Raw genomic sequence first — 25,148 nt, 5'->3', positions numbered from 1 at the left:
TGGGTAACTTCCTCTGTGGTCATCTGCAGGCTTCCCCACCAGCCCCTTCATGGGTTCACTGTGAATCTATAGTCCTCTCAGGCTGCCTGCAGGACCGTGCGCAGGATTCCTCTCTGGAGTTCTCCAACAAATTCCAAACCAAAAATATAAACTTAAATCACTTCCACCCTCCTCAGGCTGGACCTTCAGCCCTTCGCAAGTCTTCCCAAATACTCTGCTCCACAGCTGAACCCCAGGGCTGTCTCCCTACAGTCTTGTCCCTATTTTGGAAGACCACCAGAGGAGCTAAATCCCCTCTTCTTGTGGCTTTTCCCGATACTTCTCTCCTTTCATTTAAATCAGCCCATTTGCAAAAGCAGGAACTCACAGGCTCCTCACTGCTGGGCCCCCCCCTTACTGAGCTTTCTCAATCCTTGTAAAGCAAAGTGACTCCTTTCCAGGTAGGCCTGATAATTGATCGACTTAACTCCCCTCCAGGAGCCAGCAGGAAGGATAACTGAGCTCTCAGGCACCTGGTACAGCTTTCAGAACCAGTGTGGGGTTTACACCCTCTCACTAACTATATTAAGTGAAGTGAATTAAGAAACCGCCCTATCACTTCCAAAGACATGGGGTTCAAATGCTAACTTTGGGGGTCAGTGGTAAAACAAGAGTAAGGTGATCACACCTGAGCAAAATTCCTGACACAGCAAAATTAGTGCACAAATTAGCTCGACAGACTATCCCTGCTGAAGGAAGCCCTGGCTCCAGAGTAACAGGATAGGAGTGAGGGGGCATGGGCATTGCAAAAGGTAACTAGAGGAGAAAGAACTGCTCTTTCAACTGTGGAAGCCAAAAGCTTTTTAAAAAAAAGAAGAAGTGGTTTCAATGACTGGATTAGGGCTTTTTAAAGTTCATCTTGCACGGGGAGCAAGAATTAAAATCTACTCACAGGCAAGAAAAACAGCAAAACAAATGGAACCACAGTTTTTATTGGAGTTTGTGTAGTACAAGAATAGTCCTTGTGGCAAAGCTGTACCAAAGTAACCACTACAAATCGTCTTCTGGAAAATAAGGACACTGCTAGTGAGGCCCCAGCTAGGTGGGAGGGAACAGAAAAGTGTCCATATTTCATCCAGACCTAATGGGGCACATCAATGGAATGCTATTCTCGAGGATTCTCCTGTACTTCTCTCTCGCTCCTTCCTGACATTAAGGTGTATGCAGCATGCCTTTGGGCTGGGAATGCAACATCTTCTCAGCTGCCCCAGCTTTTTCTACGGCTCTCCTTGCAGATTCTGGCCCTGAATCAGAAAGGTACTTAACCATGTGCCTAACTTTAAGCATACAAGTCTTCCCACTGAAGTCAACAGTACTTGTGCTTAAGTTCCCTCCTGCCTCAGGGCCTTTAACCGGTAGGCTATTCACATCGAAAAACCCTACCAGAATAAAAAAGTTCGGTGTGCTGTGCTGCCCAGCCCTTCCAAGCACCCCTACAAAAACAATCACCAGCACACAAACACACAGAGGGGGACATTTCTAGGAAGGACACAAGTTTCCCATCTTCCAATAGGTTTGTTGTAATCAGAGGAAAAGGTTTTAAGGGGGGGGGGGAATTACCCTAACATCATCCATTTAATACCCAAAGCTGACTTGCTATTTCAAGGCCTCAGGCTCATCACCCCTGGGGTTAGGGTTGAGTTAGGCTTTATTACTCCACAGCAGCAACCCCGACTCAGCAGTGTGGAGGGGGTGAGTGGGAATGACCATTGTGGGGTGGGGGTCCCATCAAGATTAAAGGGAAAGGCAGAAAGGAAGAGAAGATGAGCAGAGATCCCAAACCTGCCTCGCCCCACTCCCTAACCCAGGGTCACTTGTTCTGGAAGAGAACGTGGGTGGTGGAGAAGCAGTGACTGCCCTGCTGGTGACAGACAGACAGACAGACAGACAATCAGAGAAAGGGGCTGGGTGGTCGGCGGAAGAGATGACTCTGTCTCTCTGTGGCGAGACTCAGCCGATGTAGATCCGATGGAAGTCGTTGGCACCAAAGGCAGCATTACATTTGGGGCACTTGCGCTGCCGGGTGTCATAGCGCGTCTTCACACACTCAAAGCAGAAGACGTGAAAGCACTTGGTGAGCACAGCATCCTTCTTACGCATGTTGCAGCATGGACAGGTCAGACGCGCCTACAGGAGAAAAATGCTGCAGTGAGAGTCTAAGCTACCACACGTGACAGACCTTGGCTGAGCTTTCAGGTGCCCCAAGTGGAAAATACACCACCATGGAAAGCAGACTTTACCTTCTGCCCTAGGAGAAGGTGGTTCTCCAGTTACACAGTTAGGGAAGGCCAGTACTGAATGAATAGGAAGACTAAACCCTTTGGCTAGGAAAGAGTTAACAGGGGAGCGTGACAGAGTTTCTCACCTTGTAATCTTTGATCTCCTCCATCAAGATCTCATCACAGTTGGGCACCATATCAGGTTTCTTTGTAGTCTCCAACTTCCTACGCAACCTGGAGATGTCCTCCTGCAGGAGGATGAGAGACCAACAAACAAATTATTGGAGCCATTTTTCCAGAGAGCTTGTGCTTCAAGGGTACAGAACTGGGGCCCTTAAAGTGCATGGTAAAATATGCCAATGCTGTGCTTCCAACCATCTCTTCCCAGTGCACTGTAGAACAGCTCTTCACAGGAAAAAAGTGATTATATTAGATCTGTACTGGAATGTTGTCAGATCTCAAACTGGGCCAAGCCACAGGGGCTGAGTGCAGAAGGTAGGGGAAGTGAGAAAAAGGACACAGGCAGGGGCCAAAATGACTTATGGAGGAAGCTGGAAACAAAATAAAGTTGAAAAAAACCTGGAGAGCAGTGGGATATGATATGGACCCTTTTGAAGTTTCACTCTGGCAGGCAGAGGCAGACTGACTAGAGATGGACAGTGAGGGACTGTGGTCTATGGCACGTACCTGAGCCCGTTTGAAGTTGAACATATCCTTCTCTTTAGTCACACTGTTCTCCACGATCTCATCCTGAAAGTCATGTAGCTTCTTCTGAGCCAGCTCTAACTGTGCTTTGAGATCATCAGCAAGCTGGGCTGCATCCATTGCCTGTCAAAGGAGATGGCCATAGGATCATAGATATTGGAGATGGAAAAAACCTAGAAAAATCTTCTAGTCCCAATCCCTGCCCGCCCAAGACTGTGCCCCACAGTACTTTCAGGGTTTTCCCTCCAGTCTAGTTTTAGAAGATCCAAGCAAAGTGATTTACAGGACTTCCCTGGAGGGCCTGCTCAACAACCTGAAATTTCACTGTCAACAAGTTCTTGACAGTCAGCCTAAACGTTCCCTTTCGTAGTTTAATTCTTTAGTGAGAAACGCAGAGTAAGACTAATGCCCCTCCTTGGTGTTTATACCCTTCAAATATGTATAGCCTTATGTCTCCATGGTCCTGTTGCTCCTGGCTCTATTACCTTGTAGATATTTTGCCACTGTTCTGTTATTTAAACCAGATAGAGAACTACCACAATCATTATTTTTCCTCTTATGAAAGCCAGTATCTCATTTTCTTTGCTCTAGTCTTCCAACACCCCGCTAACTGTTCCTGATTTTCTTTTTTAAATTTGCCAGGGGATCAGTAAATCATTTAGCTAAATTCTCTTCATACCATAGGATGCAAAATCCAGAACAGCCGACTGTTGGTTACAAAGGGATGCTTTTATCTTCCCTCCTTAATAGTTGTTCAGATTTCTCTCCCAACATTTTTCTTGACAAGAGATTTAGAAAGGAGGGTAGAATCAGCGATACCAGTCCATCTAATTCCACTCCTTATTAACAGACCTTTTTTTTATTGCCCCTAGATATATTAATTAAAACCTCTCTCATTCCTCTGATGTCTTCATGCTCTTTTACTGTCTATCTTTTCTCTGCAGGCCTTAACAGACCCTGATCATATTCATTTGGCTGCCTCCTCTTTTTCCATTTGCAGTTTAGTTTTCCTTTTACCCTCAGCTCTCTTCTCAGTGTTTCATGAAACCACTTTGATTGCTCTTGTTCCTTGCATTCTTTATCAGTCTATTGTGCCTTAATCAGAACATTATTTGGTATTCCTCTGCCTTCTGCCACAATGGTGTAATGACATGGAATACCAAAATCCATCAGAGAAATCCAGTGCTAGCAGCCTTCCACAGGATGAAGAAAACTCAAACTTGTGAGCCAAGGGTTCATGCTCACCTTGCGTTTGTTCATCTCCAGCGCCTGGGTTCGGAGGCCTAGCTCTTTCTCTCCAGTGCCTATATTGCTCTGTAGCAGGTGTTCCTTTTCCTCCAGCTTCCGCACAACCTGTAACTGAGCATCCACCTTCCAAACGAGAAGGGTGGGGGAAGGAAGAGAAACGTTTGCTGCTGATATTTTGTCTTTGAATTTTCTTCTCCTTCCCAGATCACTATATGCTGCAACCATCACATTTCCCTATCACTGTGTTTTCTCTCCTCCCACTCCTACAACCCCACTTCTCTCTCTTAGGATGTGGACACATGGACAATCAACAGAGGTCAAATTATACATTCAATCAAAGGGACATTTTCCCACAGCTCCAAGGTGAACCTTCCTAAACCCAGCAATCGAACACTCAATAACTGGTTGTTAAACATATCTAGCCCGCTCCTTTGGAAGAGCACTTAGTGGAATCAGTCAAAAGCAATGGACATTTCCATGTAGGCTCCAAGAAGAGGCCTGTGGGAGGGGACAGCAACTAGAGCACCTTTTCTCATGTGATTAAAAAATCCCTCACCTTTTCCTTCTCCCAGCCCTACGTAGTGGTAAACTTCTCTCTCAGAAATTTCTCATTGCATTGGTCAGAGGCCCCCCAAACAGTGGGGTGTGCCCCCTAGGGGGGGGGCGCAGAAGAACATTCAGGGGGGCGTGGTGGTGTCCAGGCTGGCCCGCACTGGGGCAGGGAGGGAGCGCCACCCAGCCCTGCCCCACCCCCAGCCCTGGCTCCGCGCCTGGCCCGTCCTCAGCCTGATCTCTGCACCCAGTCATGGTTGCGCTCCTGCCCCTGCGACTCTGCTCCCAGCCCCAGACCTGTCCCCAGCTGTGGACCCCTTCCCCCCGGCCTGTGGGGGAACCGTGGCCCCACTCCCAGCTTCAGCAGGGACAGGGGAGGGACAACTCTGAACACTTTGGGGACCACTGGCATCTTTCAATGCACTACTGAAGAGGTTTAAAACAAGTCTAAGCAGCAGCTTGCCCTGATCCACTGGGGGAATGTCCCTACCCATCCTGTTTTCCCAACACCCCTCTTCTGGTTACCTGTGTCTTCAGGGTCAGGACCTGGTCTGCCAGCTCCTCCTTCTCCTCCTTCAGTAGTTTGTGGATCTGGTTTGACTTGATGCGTTCTGACATCAGCTTGAAGTTGGCATCATCCTTCTCCCGCAATTGCTGCATAAGGCGAATGTTCTGCTCTTGCATATCCTCAAAGGCTTGACCGGTGACATCCATTTCTGAAAGCAGGGCCTCTTCTTCCTAGAACCGAGATGAAACACACTGTAATTGGATTTCTCTTTTCCCCTCCACTATAGGGCGCTGAAACACTAATACCCTCTACCTTTATTTTAAGAAACAGAATTTAGTGTTGGTGAAAGATGCAGATCAACATCCTGAAGAACAGTAACATCCCCCTACCCAAAAAACAGTCACAACACTGAACTGAAGGATGCTCCACTAGGGGACAGATGGTAGTTCAGTCTCCATAGGCATTCAGTCCTTGATCTCTGTGCTAGGAAAGCCAACAAAGGTGAAAGTTGGCTCTGTTACATGGCCACCTCTCCACTAGGAACTAGACAGAGACCCGTGACCTGTTTAAAATTAGTTGATTAACAGCCATCAGATGGTAACATCTTTCAGCTGAATTTGAATTTAGGTCAATTAATCTAAAAGTCGATGATTCCATAGCTCATTACTACTCCCCCGAGCCATCCAGCCCCCTTAAACTCTGTCTTAAAATTCACAAAGGAAACAGGCAAGGTGGGATCAATCAAAGATCTCCACTATTAACTGACAAGGAACAGGGACATGCCCCATGTACTGATGCTCTATTCACCCTCACACAATTCTGCCTTCGTAATGCAGAATTTTCCAATCAACCAAAGTATCTGTTCCTTATACAATGGTATTTGTGTTATGTACACTACACCAATTGTTGCTATTTCTGAATCATATAAACGGTGAGCTTGTCTTAATTCCAAAGTGAATTAAGATATTCAGAATTAAAGTGGCCTTCATTCTGTTTAAGAGTGGCCACAAAGGAGTTTAATACTGTTAACTAATCCACTACGCATTCATAACTTTAGTTAATTTGGATTAATTTTCCTGAGTGTCCCTGTTTGGCCACGCTCTGTATAAATCTAGTGTAATTTAAAAATGCAACACCATCTTACCTCACCGCAGACTGACTCTCCCATCTCCTCACTCACCCCATGCATTACTCGCCTCAGCAGTGTTACTCTAGCCCGATGTGTGTGTGTGAAATTAACTCTTTCCTCACTCTGTCCCAGTTACACCATGATGATATTGCCTTACATGGCCATGTGCAGAGTTGGAATATCATCTGATGGAGGTGGCGGATGTGGGGTAGAAGTGCTCTCTCGATTAATTCCAGCCATTCCCTGATAAGGTTTGCCCCACAAGAAGGCCTTACTAAGAGGGCATTTCCATAAGCTCCTCTCACCTGCTTGGCCATGGCTAGTTTCTTCTGCAGATACTCGATCTGCTCCTCCACTGCCCGGATCTTGCGTAGAGCATCCTCATCTGCCATTTTTTTACTTTCTTTTTTCTCCTTGTCCTCCAGGTCCTTCACCCTCTGCCTCAGCTCATCCAGCTACAGCAAGGAAAAAATGGGATGAGATGGGGGGGAAGAGCGAAAGAGCTCTGAGGCTAGACAGGGAATAGAACAGCAAGAAGGACTCTGCTAAGAAATCAACCTTCCCCACAATTTTCCAAAGCCACAGAGAAACATTTCTTTAAAAAAAAAAAAAAAGGGGGGGGTGGGGAGACCCATTTTCTCATCTAGTCCAGTTCCCCAGCATGATGTTAGGAGGTACTATGCTATTGGAGGTGTTGCTGTAATAACTGGCCCACAAATTTATCCTAACTGTGAGGAGTGAGAGCTCATTAGATGTCACAATAACCTATAACAATCAATGTTGATGGGAAAAGGTGCAAAAGGGAAATAGACAGATTAAATTAATCCAAACAAAAAGGCCCACTGATATAATTCAAGGACGGTTTTAAAATCATGCCTGCTAAACAAGAAAAGTTTGGGACTGGAAATCAATGGTCCGAAATGTTGTGTTGGAAATTAGGCTTAATTGAGGGCAAAATAATGAGGGGATGGGCTATTCCACCCATCACTCCCTTTGGGGTCCTCAAAAAGGCTTTGGGGGTAAAAATTAGCAAAGGCAAAACAAAGGGGGACAATTGCTAACTGAAAGAAGAAGCAGAAGGAGAAAGTTTCACCATCAAAACTGCCACCCCTAGTATCTCCTGGGACCCAAGGATCCATTGGAATACCACTGGGCCTTCATTGACCTAATCACAAGAGATGTCCTGACCAGACCAGGCCAAAAAGGGAATGCAAATGACATCGCCACCTCCACTGGCTCTGGCTAAATCCCAAACACTACCTGGAATATAAGATTCTCTGTCTCTCACAAGGGTCCTTTTCCTTCCCTGCCTTATTTCTTTTCTTTCCTATCCCTCTTCTTTTTCCTTCTATTTGACAAGAGTCTGGCTTAGCCGGCCAAGAGTGCATATTTTGCAACACTGCTGTGAGCCTATGACGAGAGAGGCAACTAAAAGCAATGCCCTAAACAGCCTGATACTGAAACAAATCTGCCAGATCCCTAAGTGGTTGTAAGACCTGATGTGCCTGTTTTACTTGCAGCCTTGCTGCTGGAAAAACTCACTACCAAAAACAGAAGCTGCATTTTCTGTCACTGTTGTTCTCCCCACCCCTTGTTCATCTTGTCTTTTAGAAAATGGATTGAACTTTAACAACAGCTCCAGCCCATCTCAACAAACTTCTTCTCTTTTCCCCAAAAGAACAGTTACTGCTATCTTTAATACCATCTAAAAAAACCTGTCAAATAGGGGGGTTTCCCCTCTAAAAACTCTCTCTAGCTAAGGGGAAAGGGAACAAGCTATGTTAAAATAAAAGCCTTACATGATACTTTACATTTCAAATGCTTTCCCTTTTTCCCTGTATCTTTAATAAAAGGTTAAAAAATGGGTGTGCTTGCCATGGCATTAGGCAGGCTGAGGTCTCTGTATACCAAACCTTTTCTCAAAATGTGTGATGCTGAACGATGACAGGGTCATGTTAACACCTTTAACTCTCTGGGCCCATTTATTCCATCTATAGGATGCGATATAAACTGAATTCCTGACCAGAATCACCATTAAAGATTCCATGGCACTTTCTTTTTAATAAGAGTAAATACATTAACCCTACTCTCGCGGTTAATCCTGTATCGATAATTACATTCTGCCTATCTACATTCCCTCTGCCATGTCATTGGGATATAGTATCCTTCACTTTCAATCACAAATCTTTCTCTGATTATCCAGTTTAGTTTTAAATACCTCAAGAGATGGGGTTTATACCTTTTCCCTTGGGAGATTATTATTCCACAGTCAAACTGCACTATAATAAATGTCTCCCTAATCATTCAAGTTTAATTTTCATCCCAGTTCTACCCCTTCAGGAAGCCTTTTCCCCCTTGCTGTTCAAACCACTCTAATACTTTTACACACACCAGAGAGCCAATAAGATGCACATCATCATGCTGGATAGTAACATTATTTGCCAGAAAGGTAGATGAGTGAATCATCAGCCAGATGGACACCTCACAACCTCAATGATGAAGGACCATTCAAAGGCCAGTCCTCTGCCTGCACTCCCAGTCTGTCCCAACCTTAAGCTGTCTGACAGAGGAAGAAGGGAAGGACATTCTGGAGTCAGGAAGAGGAAACAATAGCCCTTCAACACGCTTGAGGAGGGCATTTCAAGAACAACCATTAGATGGTGAGGGGCAAGAGAAAAAGGAGGACAGTAATTGCACATAGTTACCTCAGCTTTGGCCTTCTTCTCGGCTGCCATGAGCTGAACTTTGTCTCTCTGTTCTTTTGGGGCTGAGCGGTACATGTCTAACAGCAACTTCATCTCCTTCTGGCTCTCCTGGGCTTTCCTGGCAACCGTGAAAGAAAAACAGCAATTTGAATACATGGGAGAAACGCTATGGTGTGATGCTGTCTGCCTGAAAGCAACAACAACATTCTCTCAGCATCCTCCAATGCAGGCTTCTGTGTGATTACTGGGCTCGTCCTACTGTGGGCACACGTACATACTGTACCTGGAACAATGCAGAAACACACATCGGAGGGTGAGCAGAGACATTCTGAAGTGGACTCAGACTAAGAAGGAAAGAGAGCAGCAGAAGAACTTACCTTGGTAGTAAACTCTAGACTTTCTCAGTCACTGATCCACGACAAGGAGGAGCATGGTCTTTGATTGGAAATCTGCACCTGACAAGCCCCACCCCCTACAGATATCTGCAACCAGTAAGGTTTGTTGATTGAGGAGGACCTAAATACCACCTCCACTATGTGTTCCCTGGGCACAATCGTAACACCAGTGACCCAAGGAAAGAGTTACCTTTAACTCCAAAAGCTAGTGTCTTAATTCTGGTAATCAGGGGTTTCTAGCTATGCTCCCTGGACACCCCAGATTAGGGCACGATGCTGGAAAAATAGGAAGAAGAATTTCAACAGTACTTCTTACTTGAGATCAGCTTTCAGCTGCTTGATCACTTCAGCCTCTTTCTTCCTCCCATCCTCATGCTTCCCCTTCTCCTTGGTGGACTCTCTCTCCTTCTCAGACTCCTTCTGCTTCTGCTTCTCTCGCTCCCGTTCTTTCTCCTTCTCCTTTTCCCGCTCTCTCTCCTTCTCTTTCTCCTTCTCGCGCTCCCTCTCCTTCTCCCGTCTCTCGCGCTCCCTCTCCTCTTCATCTCGCTTGGCCTTGGCATCACTGGCATCCTCGGGGGCAGCCTTGGGCACAGACGCCTGGGCAGAAGAATCATCAGGCTCCTGTTTGATCTCCGGTGGTTCCTCCTTGGTCTCTTCAGTGCTGGACTGGGACTGCAGGAGGGCACTCCCACTGCGGGAGCGAGTCTGGGGTGGGGAGAGGGGAGCAATGGGGAAGAAACAAAGGGAAACAAAATCAAGTAAATGGAAGAAGTTCTCAGCCAGAACACATTTCTCACTGCCAGCCCTGTAGGATTCCCTTACACGTTTCCCTCAGAGATGCTATTGCCAATACTTTTAGAGAGCAGAATGCAGCCATGGAGGGAGGTCCACCCTGTGGGAGGTGGAAATCCAAGAAGAGGCTTCTGCATAGAGCCTGGCAGAAAACTGCAGTTTATCCCCTGGGGCCTGGTATACTTTTCCCAAAGCCTGTGGCACCAGAGAGACATTTACACAGGCAAACTATGAGACAGACTGGTAGCCTATGCTTTGCCATAGCAGGTTTTTTCATCTTCCCCATTCTCTCCCAGCATCTCCAGCTCCAGTACCTTGCTCAGGTCGGACTGGGCCTCCCTCAGCTTGCGCTTGTACCTCAGCACTTCCCCCTTCAGCTGGTGGTTGTGATTCTGGAGGCTGCTGATGAGGTGACGCATCTCCCGATTTATTGGACCTATAAAAAACACACACACGTGGTCTAGTTATCACAGGCCACAATCAGCTCTGCCCTCCAGACCTCAGAGTATTTTTCTTGGTTTTTTGAAAAGTCCTTCCATTGTATCAGTATATTTCTGCTAATGATGTACCCAGAAGGGAATGAAATGCACCAGGGACAGGCAAAGGCACAGAGAAAGACTCATCTCCCTGCTCCAAGGCATGGTGGCTTGGACAACTGTACTGGTCCTATTTGCCACCGTATCTTCTTGCAAATCACCACTGTAGGTCTCTCTCAGCATTACTGCTTCACAAATTTCTTCTTCCCATCAAGAATCTGAGTACAGGAAAGCAGTGCTACCCCATCAGAAGTCTCTTATTTCAGTGCTATTTAAAAATAGTTTTTTGCCCCTCTCTGGTGGAATTTAAATATGCCAGGGTTCTGGTTATAAAGCCCAGTTTCCTAGACAAAATCCCCTCTCTCAGAAAAAGAGCTTCCAATAACATAAGAGGGATATTCTCCCTACACAATCTCTCCACTACCAATAACCAACTAATTCTCAAATATCCTGGAAACCCTTGTAAGAACATTTGGCCACAGCCAGAAAGACAGAAGATAACTTGACACCAGTTTGTCTTATATGTCTAAGGAGCATTTTTTCTGAGATAGAGCAGTGCAAACAAGTATTTAACAAGAGCAGAGAAAGCTCCAAAGGCGGCATTCTGCTGAAATCATAGAAATGTCAGGCTAGAAGAGGCCTCAAGAGGTCATCTAGTCCATCCCTCTGCCTGAAGCACCCTGACAGGTGTTAGTCCAACGGAGACTCCGGGAGCCCCTAAATGCCAATTGGCAGAGTGTCCCCCGCAATAAAATAACTCACCTCTGGCCTGACACATTGCCCGATCACATACTTGTCATATAATGTATTATATGTAAACTGGCGACATGCTGGTCCCCGAAATCACTGTGTATATACAGGTTACAAACAAAGATTTACAGAGGTGCACTGAAAATATGTTTTTAAAATGTGTTTGGGAGGCATCGATGAACCCCACCTGTTCTAGACAAAGAAATGTGTATTTGCTTGTCTGACTGACTTGGTTACAGGCAGAGGACAATGAGTACCTTTGCATGCAAAGTAAATAAACCCATCAAGCTAAACAAGCAGAGGAGAAAACCGTTTACCAATCATGTTGGGTGACGGAATCTGCACCCTAGAAAGCCTTCCTGGCTTCTGAGTCAGAGACAATGGACTTTGAGTAATACAAGGGGAGCAAAAAAGATCCTTTAGTTATCCACCACTGGTGGGACATTGGGTACAGCACCCCTGTGGAAGCTGGATCCCCTAACATGAAGGGTTAGAGATGCTGACAACTTGATGCAAGAAACAATCGTTGTCAAAGCAATTTTCTAACTTGCTAAAATTAAGTTTTAGTCAATAGAAAGCATGTTTTGTTTTGTTTTATTTGTAATCATATTGTCTCTTATTCTTGCTTAGTACAACTTAAATCTCTGCTCTTTGTTAATAAAAACTTATTCTTGTTTTAGTACAAAATCATCTCAGGGCTGTGTATTAAAGTGAAGTGTGAGTCCCCAGCTAACCTAACACCTTTACGTGTGCTCTGTCTGTCTCTTTGGAGGCAACAAACTTAATTGCTGTGAGTGTCCCGTGAGAGGGACTGGACACTACTGGGAGACATCTTGGGGGAACTGAGGTTCACTGATTGTTACAGGCCAGGCAAGGTTTAGATTGGCATAGATTTGAAGAGTTTGCTAGCAAGGCAGACAGGCAGGAATGTCAGGGAACTGACATACAACTTAGCAGGAGCAAAGCTCTCACCCTTGCTAAGGCAGAATGGTAACACAGTGGCTCACAGTTCTGCATGAACTGAGCATTATGTCACACCAACCTGTTCTTAAAAACCTCCAACAACAGGGATACCACAACCTCCTTAGGTAACCTGTTCCACTGCTTAACTATCCCTATAGTTAGAAAGTTTTTCCTAATATCTAACCTGAATCTCCCTTGCTGCAAAGTAAGCCAATTGCTTTTTGTCCTACCCTTGGTGGACCTGGAGAATACCTGATCATTTCCTCTTTATAACAACCTTTTACATATTTGAAAACTGTTACATGCCCCATCAGCCTTCTCTTCTCTAGATTAAACATTCCCAATTATTTCGGCCTTTCCTCATATGCCATGTTTTCTAAACCTTTTACTTTTGTTGCTCTCCTCTGGGCTCTCTCCAGTTTGTTCACGTCTTTCTTAAAGTGTGGTGCCCAAAACTAGACACAGTACTATCACTGAGGCCTCATAGTGCCAAGTAGAACAATGTTCTCCTGTATCTTACACATGGCACTCCTGATAATATATCCCAGAATGGGAGGACTTGTGGCACCTTAGAGACTAACCAATTTATTTGATCATAAGCTTTCGTGAGCTACAGCTCACTTCATCGGTGCCACAAGTACTCCTTTTCTTTTTGCGAATACAGACCAACATGGCTGTTACTCTGAAACATATCCCAGAATGACATCTTACTTATTTTGCAACAGCATCACACTCTTGACTCATATTCAGTTTGATCTACTATAACTCCAGACCCTTTCCAGCAGTATTACCACCTAGCCAGTTATTCCCTATTTTGTAGTTGTGCATTTGATTTTTCCTTCCTAAGCGTAGTACTTTGCACTTGTCTTTGCTGATTTCAAACCAAATTCTCCAGTTTATCAAGATCATTCTCAGTTCTAATCCTGACCTCCCACTCTATCATTAATGAAAATATTGAATAGTACTGGACCCAAGACAAACCTATGTGGGAGCCTGGTATATATATCCTCCCAATTTGTCAGTGAGCCATTGATAACGAAGGCTATGATTTTGGCACAGGCATTTTTATTAAAAATCACAGACAGGATACAGGCAACAAACTAAATCACAGATTTATTGAAGCCCGAACTCCACTTCCCAGGACCAAAGCCCAAGCCCCACCACTCGGGGCTGAATTATTACAATTTTCAAGAAGTCAAAGAGGTCTCATAAAAATCACAGACTTCCTGACTTCCATGACAGATTTGTAGCTTTACAGATAACTACTCTTTGATTGTGGTCTTTCAATCATTTGTGCAACCACCGTACTGTAATGTCATCTAGACCATATTTCCATAGGTTACTTATGAGAATGTCATTTGGGACAATGTCAAAAACCTTAAAGAAGTCCATATATATCATAGCTACTGCTTCCCCTCCACAATCCACTACCCTGTCAAAGAAGGAAATCAGATTGGTTTAGCATGATTTGTTCTTGACAAATCCACACAGCCTATTACTTTTCCCCTTATTACCCAGCAGGTTTGAACATATTGTTTAATAATTTGTTCCAGTATCCTTCCAGGTATCAAAGTTTGGGTGATTAGTCTATAATTCCCCAGGTCTTCCTTTTTCCCTTATTTGAAGAGAGGTACTATGTTTGTTCTTCTCCAGGCCTCTGGGACCTCACCCATTCTCTAGGAGTTCTTGAAGATAATCACTAAATGTTCAGAGATTAAGTACCTGAGGGCAAATTTAACTAGGCCTGGCTAATCTGAATACATCTAAAATATCTATGAACTTTTTCATTTGTTCTTTGCCTATTCTTACCAAAGATCCTTATCCTTTGCTAATACTAATGATGTTAAGCATTTGGTCACAGTTAAAGTGAAGACTGGAAGTAAATACTTCAGCCTTCCCTGTGTCATTGCTCTCCTTCCCCATTAAGTCATGGACTAACACTTTCCTACATCATTCTCTTACTTCTAATGTATTTTTAGAACCTTCTCTTATTGTTTATGTCCCTTGCTAGTCATGACTCATTTTGTGCCTTAGCTTTCTGAAAAACAACCTCTGTTTACAAACAAAATAGGAAAAAAAATGGTACCTGCTTGTTCATTGGCAGCAAGTGTCTGTTCAAACTCTATCCTCAGCATCTCATACTCCTTGCGGACCTGTGCCAGAGTGTCCTCTAGCTGGATCACCTCTGTGCGCAGCTTCTTGTGGAGACTGACCTCATCTCGCTGGGGAGTAAGAGGGGAGAGAGAGAGATTAGTGCTATGATCTAGGTGTCTCACATTTCCTCATCAACCTGCTTTTATAAAAGAGGAGAGGATTACTACCCTCCTAAAAAAACAGAACAACAACTGAGCTTGCAAAGACCACTGCAGAGTGCTTGGTCCACTCCAAGGCCAGTCAGAGGGCTAGGGCGGAGTGGGCGATCTGAAAGAGGAGAAGATGGAGGAATGAGGTGGTTACCTCGATGAGTTCCACCTGGCGCTGGTGTGTGCTGCGAGTGCCGTGAAGCAGAGTACGTGCTTCGTCCAGATGTGCCTTCAGCTGGAGACTCTCATTATACAGGACTGAGAACTGGGACTGCATGCAGCGGTACTCAGGAGTCTCCTTCACAGCCTCTTCCACCGCCCTCCGCAACTCCGCCTGGGCAGAGACATACAGTCCCATGAAGAAAAGGAGAGAAGCGGAGAGAAAAGAAATGTTACCTCAGAGTGGATGCCAACACAGGGAGATAACAGAATTCCAAAGCCCATTCTCCTTCCACATCCTTCCTTTGGGTAGATAGAATTTCCACAGGGCAAGGTAATGGCTTTGTGAACGATCCCATTTGCAGGAGTTTTTCAGTACTGATTAAAGTTACTGGTTTAACAGCCTGGAGTCCAGAGACATGGCACAGACAGCAGCATGGTAAACTTCCCTTCACCACACAGCTAGCATGCCTGACCTGGACCTGGACAAGCCAGCTCTAGGAGTGAGGTAACTCATTCTCCTGGCTCACTCGATCTTCCTGTCACCCAGGCCGTCATTTGAGGCAGCATCAAGTTGGAACAGTTCTGAGTCAGCTTGTTCCACCCATTGCAGAAGCTCTAAAACCCTTTTCTCCTCTTTCACTTCCATTTACTAGACTCTTTCTCTCAGTCAGATAATTGGATTTGTGGAGTATTGAGCTCTGCATTAGTTCCCCACAACCAGACTATGAGTTGGGGAGAAAGGTAACCCCTGTCCTTCTGGGCAGTTATTAGAGTTGACAGGTGGGCATTGAAGATTTAGTGAATTGATTAAACCAACACACAGAACAGGAAATAGACAGCTACGATTCCCTTTATTGACCACATGGTGTCACCATTATACCAGAAATGCTAGTAACAGCAAAACCCCAGGTTCCCATTAGCATCCTGACCTATTGCATATAAAACATCACCCAAGCACAGAGAATGTGCCTGAAACAGAGACAGACCAGAAAATCTAGCTTCACAGAAGGATCTAAAGAGCTTTTACACAGATTCAACAGAGTGAAACAGAGAGGAGCCAATCACATCCATCCACCTTCACGTTTCCCAGAGAATTTTGCTCCTACCTTCAGTTTCTCATTCTGTGTCATCACCTCCTCGAGATCCTGGCGCAATTTTTCCAGCTCACTGAGGCGGTTCCCGGCCAGCTCCTTGTTCTCCTCCAGCTCAGCGTTCATTTCTTCAAACTGAAGAAGAAACACAAGAGTTTTTAAAAATGTATTGAAAAAACAAATTTTGTATCTATCTAGCTACAGTACTCATATTACCCAAAATACCATAGTATCAGTCTTTAATGTTTTTATCCTCATAACTCCTGTGACATATACAGGGCAGTGCTATTATCCTTGTTTTAGAGATTGGGAACTGATGTCCAGAGAAGCTAAGTGACTTGCCTGAAGTCACACAGGAAGTCTCAAGGGACTCAAACTCAGGTCTCCTCAGCCCTAGGCTACTGCCCTAACCACTGAACCATCCTTCTTCTCCCTCACCAATCAAAGCCTCCCCTCACCCCACGGCCTTAGGTTTTACCTTGCGAGCATTGATGGTGATCGTACCCCCGTAGAGGCTGCTCCCAGCTCCATATACCTTGTAACCTTTCGAATTCACCTGCAATGAGGATGAAGATTGTGTAACAAAAGTGTTTAATACTTGAATCCTGCCCCACTTCCTAACCCATTCACACAAACAGAAGACAGTCACTCCATCCTTAGCTCACGTTTATTATGCCATTCCAATTAGCAGTGGTTTAGCAAGGTAGAGGAAGGCTCCATAAAGATCCCCCTCTCTTTCTCTCAGCAATATTCCCTCTGAAGATGTTAACAGGTGTTGCTGAGCTCCAAACTGCTCTAGCCCTGGCTCTCATTTCAAACAGCTTGGTGATTACCCGTTCCAGCACATCAGCGAGGTGCCGGTTGAGCCGCTGCTCTCTCTTGCGGATCTTGTCAATATCCCACTGAAGGTCGTCGATCATGGTCTCCAGCACACACACCCGTGACTCTGCCATCTCTACTTTCTCCTGCAACTTGGAGAACTGCAGCCAAGGGACAAAGGAGAGCATGGGTTAAGATAAGCAGCAGTGTCTGATTCACAGCCTTCCAGGATTGCTCAGCACTAACTTCACTCACTCAGTCTTGCCTTGTCATTTACTTTTAGTCTTTGGCAATTCTACAGTGTTCATTACCAGGGCATCTGTATTTTGCTCAGGAGTCACTCTGAGAAAAGGGGCAGGATAGCACTGACAGTGGTTCAAAATTTCAGGCCGGGGCAGTGAAGGAAAAAATGGGAAGTGAAGAACTCAAGACGTTTGCGGCTTTTGGTGAAGTTAGGTTGAAGCTGCCTAAATGCATTATATATGGGGCACTGAGTTCTGCATTTAAATATTTATTTCTTACACACATCCTTCGAGCGTTCATCTGACAGGCCAGCTTTCTAACTGGTTAACCAGAACTGGAATTTCAAGAGCTGAAGGAAAACCTGGCTAGTAATTCATACTCCTTGCAGGTAAAATCATTTTGTAATGAAGGCTCTTACACCTCAAATAACCATCAGAACAGAAGTAGTATGTCAGCTCCAACGTGCCAGCTGTTTTTAAGAGCATCTTAGTAGCAACTCCCTGCTTTCTCTCCCCCCCAACTATGCCCTCAATCCTCTTTTCCTCTAACAATAAAACCAGGTGTCCCTTTAACACTTGGATTTAGTTTATTGCTCCAGTCAAGTTTGCCATGTACTTTACCACATGATTCTGCTTCAGATTCACATAGAAGTACAGTGCACATTACAGTTCTCCAAAACTAATTACTCTTCCCTTAACCTTTGCTCAGAACTTGAATTCTTCAGACCTAATCATCCCTGGTGCTCTACAGTTCACCCTCTCCATGGCAGTAACATGCTTCCTATGCAACAGTAACCAGGATCGTTCAGTATTCCAGACAGGGATCAAATAAGCACAAACACACAGACAGATTCCGTTTTTCTTTCTTGTACCTCTTGAGACATGATTCGGTGCTTTTCCTGGAGTAAATCAGCCAGTTCCTGCAGCCGTCCATTTTCATGTGCAAGGTAGGAATTTAGTTCCTGGACTGCTTCATCCACCAGCGATGCATCTGAAGGCAGTGGGAGGGAGGAAACGAAAGGGGAGTCATGGACCAGTGTCTTCAATTCAGCAATCAGCAAGCAAAGGGGAAGGGTAAACAACATAATAAACCTATTTAGGGTGGTGGAAAGAGAAAAGTGGAGGGGAATCTCAATGAAGACAGTTGCTCAACCCTTAGTTCTTATCTATTATGTAATTTCAGTTAGCAGTCTCCCAAATATCATGGGTACCGCAACATTTAGGCACATCTGGGCAGTGGGGAAAATTATGGACAGAACAAGAATTCACTGTCTGTTGTGCAGAGCTGAGTGAGGCTTTCCTAAACATACAAACTCAAAACTCAGGCCAGCTTCACAGACTTTTCAGGGAACTGAGCCTAGGAATTAAGTGAACCTGAGGTCATTTTTATTTTGAGGTGAAAGACATGGAAATCTCAGCTGCTTTTGCAGAATTTTTCTTGAGTTCATTTGAACCTTACACAAAGAACCTTTTCAAGGAATTAGCCCGTTTGGAATTTGCAACCTTCCCTCAGCGCTATGTGGTTACCATACATCTCTGTGTCAAATAGTAACATACCCAAGGAATCAGACAGCTAACTTCTTGTACAGGTGAATTATTGCCTCAAACTACAAAGAATCCAAGAACTGTCCTCCAAAAGCCCACATTGCTGGTGAATTGTGAAAGGAAGGAGGCTGGTACCAGTTTCCATTGTTCCCACTTTGGATATAATTTCCACACTGCTGGTCTTGGCAGCAGCTTTTGTGTAATGGCAGGTTACGTCAGGGTTATAAGGTTCCATTGGGACTTCAGTATTTCCAAGTGGATAAGCAGGTGATTCAGCACTGGAGGTGCCCGCCACCTAGACCCCACATACAAGGCACAGTTTTCAGCATTCAAGTAGTTTAACTATCTGAAGAAGGACTTCAGCGCTGAGGGACAGATATTCAACAGAGCTCAGCAGCCAACAGACCCCACTGTTCTCAAATAGGAGCTGATGGGTGCTGAGTGCTTTGGAAAACCTGGGCATTCCATTCTGATGCTTAAGTCTGAGAGGGAAAAATCTGGCCCTTACCACTTACATGGCAGGAACTGGTTCACCCCTGATTCAATGTGTTAAGAAAGTTGGAATTTGCGAGCATAGGCTCTCACAGTCAACCGGCTCTGTCATACCTCCACTATTTAGCTTGTGGGACAGCATGTCCATCTTCTCCTGAAGCTTGTCATACTTTGTCACAATTTGGGCGACAGCTCGGCGAGAGGACTCCACACGCTCCTGCAGCTGAGACTCCATCTCCTCACTGGTACTGCTGGCCAGGGTGGCTAGGAAGGAGAATGCTGGCTCCAGCCCTTCTCCTGGGAGACAGAGGTGAAGGAAATGGACGAGTGTACATTTGTATGTAGTGGAAGAAGTAGTCTCCAGTATCTGCAAATCATTCATTTTCCCAGAGGGCACAGAACATCAACACTTCCCTCAATGAAGTCCATCTTCCCAACCCGCCAAAGACAACATACTACATGGCACAAGGCCTCACCTCGCTCCCTCTCATCCTTACGTTCCTGATTGCTGTCTGAGTCTGGTTCTGGTTCTGGCACCACCAAGGCTTTTCGTTCAGACAGAAGGTCTCCAAGACCTTGCTCCAGGTCATAACGTTTAAGAATGATGCGGATATTTTCATCAAACTGGAAGAAGGGACAAATGAGAAGATACATAACTTGCACAGCATCAGAATGAATGAGACAAGACCACAGAGAGAACAAGACACCTCGACTGAGCATGCTGCGGACCTGACTCCAGTAGCGGTTCACAATCAGCAGAGAGGCATCATCGGTGGCCTGCCGCCGCTCCAGCTTCTCAATATGCTCACGCAGCTCATCCTCGATGGCCTGCCGCTGGTCCAACATCTCTGCCAGCTTTCGGTTCTTAGTCTGCAGCGTCCGGATGTCCAGCTCCTCCTGTGCAGAGGTGAGAATCACATCAGTACAGTTAATGCAGCACAGGCCTGTTCTACCCCTTTCTATAAAAGGACCTTTCAGCAAGATCTTTGGGCTTGGGCGAGGATGAAAACAAAACAACAACATGGTGGAGTCGAGGAGGTTGGTTGTATTACTTGCAGGACATGGCTGGGATCAATTAGTTGGGGGTTCATTAAGGAAGAAGTTAAGTGGGGTGCCGCAGATATACATACTGTTGAGGAAACACCTCCTAACTTAATGGTCTCCACTGTTGTTCCTGAGTCTTCGACCCCTGCCTTTTTCTCTGGGGGCCCAGAGGGGCCAGGCTCTGCCGCCGCCCGCTTGTTGCCAATCCCAGACATTGTGGGTAAAGAGTGGAGATTCCCAGCTCTTCCTAAAACACAAAGGACAAGTTTAATAAACATCTACCATCTAACCAGTACTATTTTAGGGATTTCTAGCATGCTTACCACTATGGTATCTGCATGCCTTACACACCACAGGAACACAAAACACAACAGCGGATTGTATACTCCAGAAAGAGACCCCATGAAGGATTTAGAAGATAAGGATTTAAAGTAAACATTACAAGAAATTGGCTGGGCTAGTATTATGAATGTCAGAACAATGTATGATGAGATACTACAATAAAAAATATTAGTCCAACAAGTTCAGAACAAATCCTTGAACCTTGTTAGTGCCTTAACAAAAGACTCCTGTTGCCTTCAATGGTCTTCGGGATCAGGCTCCTGGAGAGAATATCCTAGAACATTAGAAGTAAATTAAAACTTTGTAAGTGGATATGGTCATCTAACTTTGATATGTACATGCAAAGAAATCTAAGAACACTTTTTAAAATGCTTAGAGATCTACTGCTTAAAAGTGATATATAAGTGCTATGTATTATTCATTTTTTATTTTAACTGTAAGCTTTTTAGGATGGGGTTTGAGACCACTGTCAAGACCTGAATATTTCTTATAATATAAGCTCTTTGGGCAAGGATTGCATCTTACATGTTTGCACAGTGCTTAGATAAATGGGGCTCCTATCTTGAATGACCTACTACAATATAGATATTTAAATGTTAATTTCTCATATACATATGTATTTTATTGTTTCTCTCCATTTTTATTTTAATGGATCTTAAATAAAAGACTTGAAAAATGCACTAATCATAAAAAATACCAACAAACAACAAGAAGGGGGACAGAACTGCTCCATCTGATGGCTTACAAAAGAGGTCTCAGATGTGGCAGGGGATTGGTACAGTGATGTTCTCCATCAGGATTCTCACACTGCAATTCCGACCAGAGTCAGGACTAAAGGGTTTGGTAACACTCCTCCTTATACCCCATACGTCTACCGCACATTTGGACTCTGTTACAACTGTGCTAGAAGGAAATGCTGTGGTTCAGGGCTGAGGTGCACTGGCAAAGCTCAGCAGCAGATCTTTTCATATCTGCCAACATCTGAAGGCTATAAATAGGAACACTGGAGTGAAAGTCTGAGGCTATTTCTTTTAATTCCACTGAAACCTACTGCTTTTTAAAGGCTTATTAATACTCCTTGACCTATATATTGAGAAAGGAAGGAGTGGAGACTTCCTGCAGCAAACACACCATAACTTGGTTGAAGTAGCCTGTGTAATCACACACAGTTTCCCCATATTTTACTGTTTTTAAATGAGGTGCATGTGAATGGGGTACTGGACATTTAAACCTAGTGCAGGGGTTCTCAAACTGGGCGTCAGGACCCCTCAGGGAGTCACGAGGTTATTACATGGGGGGGTCACAAGCTGTCAGCCTCCATCCCAAACCCTGCTTTGCCTCCAGCATTTATAATGGTGTAAAATATATTTCAAAGTGTTTTTACTTTCTAGGGGGGCTTGCACTCAGAGGCTTATTATGTGAAAGGGTTACCAGTTCAAAAGTTTGAGCATCACTGACCCAGTGCTAGTGAAAAGCATTAGCTTGATGATCCTGAAGACTGAAATCCTCCAGTAAGTGAAGAAAGCAGCAGCATGTTTCTCCACACTGTCCAACCTCTAAGCTGGTGGGATCACATCCAGACCCAAGAAAGCATAGGTCAGCCTCTGTGCTGGCTCAGTCCTTGGCCTCCCCACATCCTATTGCTTTTATAAAATGACCCTCAGTTGCATTTTTAAGAGAATTGTTAGATGAGCCTATGAGATTACATCAGGAAAGTGGCACCATAACAATCCTTATTGACCAAATTTCTCCCACCATAGTCAGATCCAATCCTCCCTGAAGTCAGTGGGAGTTATGGGTGCTGGCCACTTGATATAAAGAGAGGTAGAGACCCTACAAGTCCTATTGAATTGAAAGGAGGGTCTGGGAGCAGGTTTTTACAGTTTGTCCATCTTATGAAGAATTTTACTGTCGGTGTTTCAAGAATATCTTTAAAGGGCCACTCTCCATTTTAATTTGGCCCCCAAATAATTTTAAAAGTAATAATCTGCAAAATTCAAGACCACCATTTCTATTACAGGTTTCCCCCCAAATTGAGATTAAACCAAACCAAACAAACCAATAAACACTTCCTAGAAGTGTTTTTTACCCAAGCATTGTAGCACTGTACTAGTGCAGGAGAACCTGCATGAAACAGACTAGTTCATTTTCAGGGCCAGATCCTCAGATGATGTAAATGGACACAATTCAACTGACCTCTCTGATGCTGAGCCCATTCACAGGAGCTGAAGATGTACCTCTACCTACAAGCTGAACAAATATAGTTTTTAAACTTCTTTCCATTTTAATCATTTACGGTGGTATTTCTAATAAAGCTAAGAGATTAGGTTCCAAACCTGCAACCACTTGCTTTGCAAGCATATGTGAGTAAAGTAATTAGGCATGTGCATTAAATCAGTGGTTCTCAACCAGGGGCACGTGTACCTACCTCTGGGGGTATGCAGAGGTCTTCCAGGGGGTATATCAAGTCATCTAAATATTTGCCTAATTTCACAACAGACTACATCAAAAGCATTGACTAAAATTTCAAACGGAAAATGATTTGTTTATACTGCTCTATACACTGAAACGTAAGTATAATATTTATATTCCAATCAATTTATTTTACAATTATATGGTAAAAAAAGAAGTATTTCAGTGGTAGTGTGCTGTGACACTTTTGTATTTTTATGTCTGATTTTGTAAGCGAGTAGTTTTGAAGTGAGGTAAAACTTGGGAGTACGCAAGACAAATCAGACTCCTGAAAGGGGTACACTAGTCTGGAAAGTTGAGAGCCACTGGATTAAGTGCTTTGCTCAATCAGAGCTTTATTTTGCAAGACGCTCTTTTAACTTGACAGTGACCCTTTCAAGTGTCTTAGGTTTTGAAGTCACCTTCATAAAGCTTGTTACAGCAGGTCCACACAGTCCTTGAAATGTCCTTATAAAGAGCCTTGACATCTGCAACATCTATAAGTTCAAGTCTCTCCTTCTCCCACTCCCTTCTCTCTCTAAAATTTGACTGAAGGAAGATTTTCAGTTCCTTGTGTTTAACAATTTCCCCATTTTTCAGGAGAACATGCTTTTGTTATTTCGGTGATCGTTTTTCCACAGAGAGCATTGTTAACAAGAAACAACAAGAAACCAGAACCAACAGGCTGACAGAAAAAAAAAAAAACACTCTCACAAAATATCTGTGCATGCCCTCCTACCCTCAGGGGTGATATCCACAATACCACACATAGATAAGGCACTGATAACCCACTGATCAAGTTAAATCCCCCCCCCCCCACTCAGACCAGGGACAGAGCTGATACTGACCCCCCAACATACACAGACCAGGGGCTGACCCCTACACATCACAATGAATTGATACTCCCCCTCTCCCCTATCCCAAGGTCAAGTCCCCCACTTCCTTTCCCTGACACTTCCCCCCACACACCCTAGCACAGATGCCAGCCCCCTTCCCCTCCCCCTCCCGCCAACCTGCACCCAGGGGCCAAATCCCCCCTCCCCCCGACACTACCTCCCCCCCACCCCAGCCCAGGGGCCAAATCCCCCCGACACTCCCTCCCCCCCACCCCCAGCCCAGGAGCCAAATCCTCCCTCCCCCCGACACTCCCTGCCCCCCACCCCCAGCCCAGGGGCCAAATCCCCCCTCCCCCCGACACTACCTCCCCCCCACCCCCAGCCCAGGGGCCAAATCCCCCCTCCCCCCGACACTACCTCCCCCCCACCCCAGCCCAGGGGCCAAATCCCCCCGACACTCCCTGCCCCCCACCCCCAGCCCAGGGGCCAAATCCTCCTTCCCCCCGACACTCCCTGCCCCCCACCCCCAGACCAGGGGCCAAATCCTCCCTCCCCCCGACACTCCCTCCCCCCCACCCCCAGCCCAGGGGCCAAATCCCCCCTCCCCCCGACACTCCCTCCACCCCAGCCCAGGGGCCAAATCCCCCCGACACTCCCTACCCCCCACCCCCAGCCCAGGGGCCAAATCCTCCCTCCCCCCGACACTCCCTGCCCCCCACCCCCAGACCAGGGGCCAAATCCTCCCTCCCCCCGACACTCCCTCCCCCCCACCCCCAGCCCAGGGGCCAAATCCCCCCTCCCCCCGACACTCCCTCCACCCCAGCCCAGGGGCCAAATCCCCCCGACACTCCCTGCCCCCCACCCCCAGCCCAGGGGCCAAATCCTCCTTCCCCCCGACACTCCCTGCCCCCCACCCCCAGACCAGGGGCCAAATCCTCCCTCCCCCCGACACTCCCTGCCCCCCACCCCCAGACCAGGGGCCAAATCCCCCCTCCCCCCGACACTACCTCCCCCCCATCCCAGCCCAGGGGCCAAATCCCCCCCCGACACTCCCTGCCCCCCAGCCCAGGGGCCAAATCCTCCCTCCCCCCGACACTCCCTGCCCCGGGACCCAGCTGCCCCCCCAACCCGGCCCTGATCCTCACTCACTCACCCCCGGCCCGGCCACTGCTCCTCACCTCCGGCCTCCCACCCCTGACCCTGCAGGAAGCGGTCGGTGACAGCCGCTCCGCCAATCCCCGCCAGCTTCTCACGTAGTGTGTCGCCCTTCGTAAACATGG

General features: G+C 45.8%; 1 protein-coding gene across 4 annotated transcripts; it reads right to left on the bottom strand.

The window, feature by feature from the left end:
- Positions 1 to 953: 953 nt before the first annotated feature.
- RNF20 (ring finger protein 20) lies at positions 954 to 25,148 on the bottom strand. 4 transcript variants are annotated; one of them, XM_073345712.2, is made up of 20 exons: positions 25,047 to 25,148; positions 20,326 to 20,486; positions 19,925 to 20,092; positions 19,672 to 19,819; positions 19,310 to 19,492; positions 18,031 to 18,149; positions 16,931 to 17,077; positions 16,576 to 16,653; positions 16,113 to 16,232; positions 14,999 to 15,178; positions 14,628 to 14,763; positions 10,607 to 10,728; positions 9,817 to 10,205; positions 9,106 to 9,223; positions 6,706 to 6,855; positions 5,289 to 5,501; positions 4,209 to 4,334; positions 2,946 to 3,086; positions 2,405 to 2,506; positions 954 to 2,166 (listed from the first exon to the last, which is right to left on the bottom strand). In XM_073345712.2, exons 1-20 carry the CDS (start codon positions 25,144 to 25,146, stop codon positions 1,990 to 1,992), a joined length of 3,078 nt encoding a protein of 1,025 aa, XP_073201813.1. In that variant the 5' UTR covers positions 25,147 to 25,148; the 3' UTR covers positions 954 to 1,989. The 4 variants fall into 4 exon arrangements, with proteins under 4 accessions (XP_073201813.1, XP_073201814.1, XP_073201815.1 ...); XM_073345713.1 differs by having other exon boundaries at positions 25,022 to 25,128; XM_073345714.2 differs by lacking the exon at positions 25,047 to 25,148 and adding an exon at positions 23,455 to 23,837.

This window comes from Lepidochelys kempii, chromosome 5 (genome assembly GCF_965140285.1).
Source record: "Lepidochelys kempii isolate rLepKem1 chromosome 5, rLepKem1.hap1, whole genome shotgun sequence".
Taxonomy (NCBI): Eukaryota; Metazoa; Chordata; order Testudines; family Cheloniidae; genus Lepidochelys; species Lepidochelys kempii.
This window is presented reverse-complemented; position numbering and strand designations above follow the sequence as displayed.

Excerpts from the sequence above, each read along its gene's own strand:
- RNF20 (XM_073345711.2), bottom strand. The coding sequence starts at position 20,517 with ATGTTTATTAAACTTGTCCTTTGTGTTTTAGGAAGAGCTGGGAATCTC. Across the intron at positions 9,224-9,816 it reads CAGCTGAAAGCTGATCTCAA|GAAAGCCCAGGAGAGCCAGA; the intron begins GTAAGAAGTACT and ends CACGGTTGCCAG. Across the intron at positions 2,167-2,404 it reads AGGAGATCAAAGATTACAAG|GCGCGTCTGACCTGTCCATG; the intron begins GTGAGAAACTCT and ends TTTCTCCTGTAG.